The following is a 10,206-nucleotide window of genomic DNA, read 5'->3' as shown; positions in this document are numbered from 1 at the left end:
TAATCGCTAAGATGATCATAAAACACGATACAAAAGTACTCTCCCTTCTTCTTAGATTGGAGAAACTTTTATCTCTCTATCTTATTGATTCTTCTTATTCGTTATGCTATTCATTAAAACTTTTTAATGATTCAGAATCACACTTAAACTTTTAAGCATAACCACATTTACTAAACTGTTAGCAAATCACAACGAATAGTCTTATCATTCTTTGTGGTGGATCTGACCAGTGCACAACATTGTGTACTAGATCCTTTAGTCCTTCACCTAACTCTCATGCTAGTGAGAACAAGGAATTAGTCTTAATTTTCCAAAGTACCAAGATTTCCATACATCACATGACTCAAGTCATATGATTCTAAGCTTCTGTCCAATTGAAATTTGGGCGATGGGAATCTTTCCTTACTTAGAAAATTACGACACTACCACAAATAACATAACTAAGAATTACATCCACTTAATATTGCTTATAACACACAAGCATCGATTTTCACAAATAACATTGAAAGGATAAATAAATAAGATAAAACACAAAACTTCATTTATTTATAAAGGTGCGGAAAAACTTGTCCTTATAATGCAACTTAAAATGAAAACTATGCTATTAAATATTCCTAAGAAATCTATCATAACTCTTAAACAGCAACTCAAAAATCTGATCTTCGAATTATGCGATCGAAATCGATTTCTTTGTGATCAGACTCAGCCCACTCTTCCTTTAAGCTTCCTTTCTTTTCTTTGGTCCTACAAAAAATTAAAATGTAATCATATCACATCATGCATTAAGAATCTACAACTAGGAACTTAATAGAGTTAGATAGTGGATTTTACCTGAAGTAGAGTCATACACCTTGACTCTCCCATCTCTTAGATCTCTTAGGTAGTTAGGGCAGCTTCGCAACCAATGCCCCTTCTCTTGGCAGTAGAAACACCTAGACTCTTTGGGAATGGTACAAGGGACTATCTCATACTTAGCCTTTCTCGTGCATAGAGAAAATGTTTATGGACTTCCAATGTTTCCATTGTCCATAGTAGATAGGGACATTGATTTACCAGACAAATTTGCTTGACCAATCCACCAAATCATTTCTGATTCAGCAACAATAAGCAAATAAGTCAAATCAATGAGGGTCACGTCGTGGTCCATCATATAGTACTCTCTAATGAACTCACTATATGAGTGAGGAAGTGATTGAAGAACCAAGTCAACAGCCAGCTTCCTAGAGACTTCGACACCCAACATTCCCAATCTATCAATATGCAAATTCATATCCAAGACATGAGCACATACAGACTTTACATCTTTGTGTTTGTTTGCTAATAGGGCTTGAGTGACCTTGAACTTTTCAAGTCTTCGAACATGTGGGTCAGGGAGAATTATTGGAGGAGGTAGAGGAAGTGAAGCATGCTTTCCAATTTCACAATCCAATCATGGAACACCATCTTCAAATGGAAAACTTTTCCCAACAGATTTAGGAAGATCACAATTGATAGAATTTGACATCTACAAAACGGGAGAAATTCAAGTTAGTTGATAAATTCGTCACTATAGCACCCAAATGAAATATTGAGGCTAGGATCCAACACAATACTCTACAATTTGTAAGAGGGATGTCGTAATCCAAATTGTAGAACATTTGAAGGTAGGTAAATGACAATTTACCAATTTCCACCATGAAAAATGAAAATTGAAAATTAGGTTTTAGATGAATTGAAACTCCTAGATCTATTGAGATTCGTTGAACTTTTAAATGACATGTTTAAATCTCGATTGTGCCTTTCAAGTTTGTGACTGGGATGCCGAGGATCACAAACAAGGTGTGGATAACCATGCAAATTAGCTTGATACTCTCGAAGATGTCTATCACCTAATCAATGTGCCGGTTAACCACACATTCTCCATTGATCGATGATAATCTATGAGCTACCCATTGTCATCCTTCATTGGTCCCATATTAGTGTGCCGGTTAACCACACACGCTCCACTAATGACCAATCAGGTGCAATGTGCAATTTCATGGATTCGCACCAACTCCACATTTTCCTAAAGTAACTAAGATTTGGGAATTTATAAAAGCGTTTAGTTACTTGCATTACATTATACTTATAATGGAAGGTTGTGTCCTATCCTACCCGTTCAGCTAACGACCCTCCACTAGTCAATAGTGCGGTGGGTAAGAGTGGATACACATTCAATCGCTATTTTTAGGCAATTTCCTTAAACACCTCTTAGAGACCATCTTCGTGAATAAGGCCTACAAACGGTAAGACTGACATTTACTTATACATATATAATATTAAACTTTTAATTTTATATAGTATAAGGGTGTATTTTACACTTTTAAAATACTATGAGGTTTAATCTATTAGTAAATTAGACTTTTAATTTGATTAACTTAAACCATATAATTATGGATTTATTAATTATCTCTTTTAATTAAACTCTTAATTGAATTAATAAAACCATAAGGGTGTAAACTGAACTTTTCAAAATACTAGGGTCTTAGAATTTAATATTTTAAAATTGATACCTTTTAATTAAAATTAAATTCCAAAACTTGATGACAAGTTTTGAAACTTTTCAAAACATTAGGGTTTAACTATTTAAATTTCAAAACTAAAACTTTTAAGTTCAAATTTAAACTATAAAACCTAAAGGGTGCATTTTGAAACTTTTACAAATTACTAGGTCAAATATTTGACTAATAATAATCCTATATTATCCATATTCAACCAAATCCATCAATATTTGATGAGGATAACCATTCCAAACTTAAAAAATCAGATTTTGGTAAGAAAAACGAGTTTTGACAATTATCCTCAACAAAATCTGGCTAGAAAATCGAAATTCCCGGCACCGGACCCTTGGACTCGTCGAGTCATTCATGGACTCGACGATTTTGCCAGTCAAAAACCCAAAAAATCGATTTTCAAGATCTTTGGTGGTTCACTTTTGCATCTATTCACTAGAAAAACGACCTAGGCTCTCATACCACTGCTGGGTTATGTGCATTACATCATTCCTATGGTGTACATGCAACCCTAATTGCTTTGAACTAGGTTTTCTAAGTAAACATACAAAATTGAATACCGAAGCAATAAACCCTAATTGACTAGCATACAAATATGGAAAAAGACATATGATTAGGGTTAGGAAGTTTACCTTGATTGTTATGTAGCAATAACACTCACAATCCTTCTTCATCTTCACTTATGAAAGCCTAGTGCCTCAAATGTTGCACCTATAATGGAATCACAAACACTCAATGCAACAAGATGAATTGGAGAGGGAAGGTTTTCGGCTAGGGTTTCGCACAGAACTCATCGGAGCCGAAAATCCTATGCAAAGGGTTCCTTATATAGTTGTGTGGGCTGCTAGGGTTTTTGAAGGAAACCCTAATTCCTACTTAAGGCCTAAGCAGCCCATGGATCCCTTACTTAGAGCCCTTTGGACGAAATCTTATGGGCTTCCCCATAAAATTCATCCACACCACTCTACGGAGTCCAGCAACTAACAGTTAATTGCAATATCAGTCCCCCTTATTTAATCAATCTCTTTTGATCAAAAAATTCATACCAAAGTAATTTCTGATCAATACTAATTAAATAATATGATTTCCAAATGATATATTAATCTCATAATATATTAATAAAACCATTTTGAGTACCAATTTATTATTCATATAATAGATCATACTCTCTCTCCTCTTGTCATCCTATCAAGTTGCATGAGTGAAAGCAACCCAAAAGGACCATGCTCATAATCGGGTCAAGTACATACCAAAATAGTTATGGGCTTAGACACCTAATCCAATAGATAACAGATTCCAAAATTGTGAAACACGGTGCATGCATGCACCTTAAATACTCTAACCCTAATCAATGATAGACGTACGGTGGACGGGCCCAACCCATTTACAAAATAAACAAACTAAATAGCCCATTAACGCAACACTTTATACCCAACACACATCAATGGAAGGATTAAGCGTTGCGATGAAAGAAGCGTGCATTAATGGAGTTTTCAAGGAGTGCAACTACCAAATGGAGGTCCAATCGTATCACACTTGCTATATGCCGATGATGTACTATTTATCGGCGATTGGACTGAGCACAATGTAAAGAATTTGGCCAGAATTTTAAGATGCTTCCACACATCTTTGGGGCTAAAAGTCAACTTCAATAAATCGAGAGTTTTTGGTTTGGGGGCAAACACGAATGAAGTGGCTCGATGGGCATCTCCTTTTGGCCGTGAACCTGCAACACTACCAATTAACTACCTTGGGGTAACCGTTGGTACTAACATGCGCCTAAAGAAACATTGGCAATCGATGATTGAACGGTTTCATAAAAAACTCACTCAGTGGAAATCAAAGACTTTATCGTTTGGAGGAAGGCTCACACTCATAAAATCAGTCATTGAGAATCTTCCCACGTACTTCATGTCTCTCTTTGTTGCACCTGCTGGTATAATCGATAAATTAGAAAAACTAAGGCGTAATTTATTTTGGGGTGGTTCGGATGGCAAGTCCAAGATACATTGGGTATCTTGGGACAAGGTCATCGCTAATAAGAAAGCACGGGGACTTGGAGTAGGCTCGATAAAGGCTTTCAACACAGATTTAATAGTGAAATGGTGGTGACAGTTTAGATCGGAACCAATATCGATTTGGGTAAAACTTGTATCATGCATACATAATCCTGCGGGTAAACCGAACCATATCTTCTCAATGAAAACTTTGACCAGTGTATGGAACAATAATACAGGCTCACAAAAAGATCTGGAGAAATATGGCATCACAACCGGTATGGAATTGGAAAAACAATCTGCGAATGGAGGGTCAAGGTGGACGTGTCCCCTCACTAGTAACGGGGATTATCAGGTCAATGCCATAAGGAAGAAACTTGATTGTTGCAGTCTCGTTGATCTAGGCAGATTTGAATGGACAAAAGAGATTCCAATCAAGGTAACTACATTTATTTGGCGAGCAAAACAGGGACGTATTCCAACTTCGATGGCCCTAGCGAAAAGAGGTGTTAATGTAAACTCAACAACATGTTGTCAAAGTGTGGAGTTGGAGGAAACACCAGATTACGTGCTGGTCCAATGCTCACATGCAAAAACGGTAATGTAGTGGATTTTTAAATGGTGCAAGATTCAACCTGCAAACTTGTCTTCAGTCCAAGATGTACTCGATTATGCGTCGAATTGGGGCAATTGCCCGGAAAAAAAAGAGGCCGCTGGGAATCTGCTATGGTTCTATTTGGCGCATTTGGAAATCAAGGAATGATAGATTGTTCAACAACAAAAGGTTGTATCCTACTAAAGTGGCAGATATCATTATGTCTGCAATGTTTACATGGGTGAAATACAGGAGGAAACAGAGGCGATAAGATGGTCAATTGGTGTTCAAATCCGTTCATTGGGTTGTAACTTTATTATTTTCAAGGCTCATGTTTTTTTTCTCTTTTGTTGTACTCGTTCCTAGCATCTTGCTGGGCTTTTTCTTATTATTAATATATCATCCATTTGTCGGTTCAATATATATATATATATATATATATATATATATATATATATATATATATATATATATATATATATATATATATATATATATATATATATAGGGCTACGTTATTTTGTTTCTTACATTTATTGTGTGCTACAATGCACCAATAGAAATTTAGTAAATTAAATAATTATTTAATTAAATAAATATAGACATTAAATGATTTCCATAATTGTATGTATATTAAATGATATCCATAATTATAATTCTCTTTTTATGGAAACTAATTAAATCCGTCATTAATGTCAGCAATAATATTCCTTCAGAATGAATTCGCATCTAGGTTTTATATATGAGTTCGTTTTTTATTTCAGGACTAACTCACTTAAAATACAATAAAGTTGAATGAAATATGAAGAACGAGAGTGTATTCTACTAGAATACAGTCTCATTTTGCTGGAATACACTCTTATTCTTCTACATACAAATTCATTCTAAAAGAATATTATTGTTGAAATTAATGACAAATTTAATTAGTTTCCATAAAAATGAGTTATAAGTATTGATAACATTTAATATGCATATAATTATTACTAAATTCTTATTGGTACATTCTAGCACACAATAGATGTGAGAAACATTTGAACCTACATCTCTCTCTCTCTCTCTCTCTCTATATATATATATATATATATATATATATATATATATATATATATATATATATATATATATATATATATATATATATATATATATATATATATCTATATATATATATATATATATATATATATATATATATATATTCAGTTTTTGAAAAATGTCAATGTCTTACTGACTGTCCCGTTCCAGACTTTTTTTTCAAAATTTGGAGTTTTTCTGCTTCTTAAATTTTTTTAATTATTTTTTAAGAAATCTCTCTACTTATATATGAAATGCATATTTTGAAGTGTTTATTGTTACTCTTTTGAATCAAATATTTGATTTTAAGACATAGTATCATATATATCTTCTATTTACTATGTTTGTTTAGCATTTTGTTTTATTTTTAGCAAAAAACGATTTTTTTGAGACTCTAAAACTGTTCATTGAATTTCGAACTTATTCTTGAAATTCTAAAGTTTTTTTCGAACTCCAAAATTTTAGTCCATAATTCGGAATGTTAGTTCGAAAAACGTTCTATGTCTGAAATTCTTCATTCCGGACTTGGTGCTTATTTTGCCAGAAAAAGAAAATTTGGTTATTTTCGTTAAATCCAAATTACATTGTTGTTAGATTACTAAATTCCCTTTTTCAAAAATGTATTTAGGTTTGCCAATATCCTTTTAGTTTTATTGAATTTTTGAAAAGCCAACAAATAAATAAATACCTTTGAAATTAAATCACAAACATCCTTTTAGTTTTAAGTAGTTTTAAGGGCAGAGATCGAGGGAACTCCAAAAAAAAAACTGAATTTTTTAAGCATGCTTGTTAATTATATAATTTTTATTTCATCAATATAATATTTATTATGATTATTATTTGGGATTTAATATTTATTATTTTTATTACAATGTTTTTAAAAGTTATGTATTCATACTTTTATGATTTTTAGTGGCATTTTTAATTACTATACCAATAATAAATATGAATATTAGTGATATAGAATATTAGGTGCCACTAAATACATTAATTTTTAGCATGTCTGTTCGTGTCATGTCATGCGGTTCAATTACGTGTCATGTTTGTTTTGATACACAAAACACGATTTACAATTTGTGTCATATTCATGTTATACTAATTTGTGTCGTGTATACATGACACGGAAACATGAATTGCTAGGACTCGTAATAGCCTAAATCACACATCCAGGAAAACTTGAAAGAATAAGATATTTTATGTAAGCACAAAGACTCCACGATTAAAAGATTATCTTATAAATACTAAAGACGGAACTATATAAGTATAAAACTTTATTCGTTAATACTCAAATATTTAGACGAGTTAAACTATTAAAAATTATTTTATAACTTGAGCTAATGTTAATTTACCATGATAGATCTTGAATCATCTTTTTAGAAGGTTATTTCACTTGAATATGACATTTCTTTAGTCTTCCAAGCTAGTTGTCCCAACCATGCAAATGGTAAATTATGAACATCGTTCAATTCCCATACACGCCAGCCTTATTATTGTTAAGATTGGGCCTGGCTTGATCATATAGTTGATCGTTACTCCTTAGTGCCGGCCCCCGACGTAGAAACTTCCTGAATCCGCAACTAGCAACAGGCAGTGCACATAAGTCTTTATGAATATGTATTTTTGACAAATAACTGAGGCTACACAATAACTAATTTAACTGTCAACTTCATTACATCAGTCACTTATGATGAACGGATGAATGATGGTTGACGGCTACTGAAATTTGTCACATAGTAGCCTTCAGATATACCCCAATACCATCAACATAATAGCCACAAAAGCCGTAAAACCCAACAAATGAACCTTTGTCCCATGGAACTAGGAAAGGAACTCCCCTTGCATCACCAAAGGGTCCATGTATCCTTTTGTTTGTTATAAAAGAAAGCGATGAAACTACAGTGTAACCACCATATCTTCCGCGTGAAAGCCCAATGGTTCCATCAAGTGCGGTTATTTCTTCATCCCAATCAAAAGTAACCTGTCAAGGAAAGATTAGATATAGAACAGCAATAATGACGATAGATTCTGACAATTATGGGTTGATTTTTCTCTGCTGAGAGCTACTAACCTCAGAAACATTTTCACCACCACTCCAACCACCAAATTTGTTAGATGTTTGAAATAAACCCCTATATGTAGTAGTGAAGATGAGGGAATATATAAGATCACCGTGATCTATGGTTATCTTCTTCAAATGATGATTTTCTTCTAGCTGGAAAGACCAACGATTTGGTTCATCTCCACTATCTCTTCCCCATGGTCCAATCGAAATGATCTTTTCAGAAGCCTTCATATAGACACCAATTCCATCAATATAATAGTCAGCTAACCCATAAAATCCAGAAAATGAACCATTAGGCCATAACACCGAGAAAGAAGACTTCGTTGCTTGACCAAAAGGTCCATGGGTGCTCTTGTTCGTTAGAAAGGAGATCGATGAAATTACTGTATAACCATTGTAGGTACCGACTGTTCCATTAATGCCAATCATTTCCTCATCTTCATAAAACATCACCTAAAAGTCAGACAAACCAAAACATTTATAACATAACCTAAGTAAGAGAAAACCAAACATATATATAAAACATAACCTAAGTAAGAGAAATCCAAACATGACGTCATGAACAAATACAAATTCATATATATGTTTTTTGTTGATTGGTGGAGTTAAGATTTCCTGACCTCAGAAATTGTGTCTCCACCAGCCCAACCACCAGCCTTGTCAAAATTATGCACAACACCTTCACATTCAGTGGTGAGCATGAGGGAATATATTATATCACCATAGTCAATGTTTATCTTTTTCAGATGATGACCATTCTCAAGCATGAAAGACCAGTAATTTTGTGGGCCTCCGGTTTTTCTTCCCCATGGACCAACCCTGGCAATATCTGGTGTTTTTTTGCTATCCTTGGAACAAAGAAAAATATAGAATCAATTAGGTTAATGATAGAACGAAGACAAGGTTCTAGTGTGTTAATTAATATATAAATATTGAAAAACTGTAACCATCATACAGAAAGAAGTTTACTTGATGTTCAAACGCATTAAGAAGTTCTTCCAAGATCTGACCCATCGTTGGACGTTCATTTCGACTCTCTTTCAAGCATTGGTATGCGATAATTGAGAAACTGTTCAGTGAACGCAGCTTTATTTGTTTCCTTAGATCGGTATGAATGATCTCATCTAATCTGTTTTGTTCATAGTGACGTTGGACCAATGGAGCAAGATACCGACGCTCATCATGATATTGAGGAACACATGCCAATCTCTCACATAAGATTTCGAAGAAGACTACACCGAAAGAATACACATCAGACTCCTTTGTTATAATTCCAGTTTTTACATATACGGGGTCAACATAGCCGAAGGTACCACAAGCAGCTGCGACAAGAAAAGTGTGTTCGAGATTTGAAGGACCTATTTTTGACAACCCAAAATCAGATATTTTGCTTTCCCAGTTCTCATCCAGGAGAATGTTTGCGCTCTTGATATCACGATGTAAGATTCGATGTTGTGGTCCCACTTCATTCCGAAGATAATTGAAACCACGGGCTGCACAAATGCTTATTTTCAGACGTTGCATCCATGAGAGCTCCGTGCTACTTATGTGTTTGTCAAGGCTTCCATGTTTTGCATGCTCGTAAACAAGCATCTTTTCTCCACCCTCGTCACAAAATCCAACAAGAGAGATAAGATTTTTGTGTCTATAGCACGAAAGCATCTGAATTTCCATTAAGAGCTCACGATTCCCTTGTCCTAATGTACGATCTAACCTCTTTACAGCCACGGTCATCTGGTGCCCGGACACGGTTAGTTCACCTATGAATACCTTTCCAAATCCACACCCTTTGCAATAAAATTTTGATCACCAAAGTTGTTGGTGGCCGATTTTATCTCCTCAAGGGGAATATTTAAGTGTTGTACGCCTTCAATGAATGACATGATATCTAGTTTACAATATACAAAAAATAAAAATTAAGATAGAAATTAATTTTGACAATATACA

The 10,206-nt window shown here is 34.1% G+C and overlaps 1 protein-coding gene across 1 annotated transcript; it reads right to left on the bottom strand.

Annotated features, from left to right (window-relative positions):
- Nucleotides 1-7,923: 7,923 nt before the first annotated feature.
- Nucleotides 7,924-9,993, bottom strand: LOC145131119 (putative receptor-like protein kinase At5g39000). The gene is made up of 4 exons (XM_079065849.1): nucleotides 9,229-9,993; nucleotides 8,880-9,107; nucleotides 8,266-8,712; nucleotides 7,924-8,175 (listed from the first exon to the last, which is right to left on the bottom strand). Exons 1-4 carry the CDS (start codon nucleotides 9,991-9,993, stop codon nucleotides 7,924-7,926), a joined length of 1,692 nt encoding a protein of 563 aa, XP_078921975.1.
- Nucleotides 9,994-10,206: the final 213 nt, after the last annotated feature.

This window comes from Lactuca virosa, chromosome 8 (assembly GCF_052849685.1).
Source record: "Lactuca virosa cultivar CGN04683 chromosome 8, Lactuca_virosa_CGN04683_v6, whole genome shotgun sequence".
Lineage (NCBI taxonomy): Eukaryota > Viridiplantae > Streptophyta > Magnoliopsida > Asterales > Asteraceae > Lactuca > Lactuca virosa.
The sequence above is the reverse complement of the archived record's forward strand: the minus strand, read 5'-3'. Positions and strand labels throughout refer to the sequence as shown.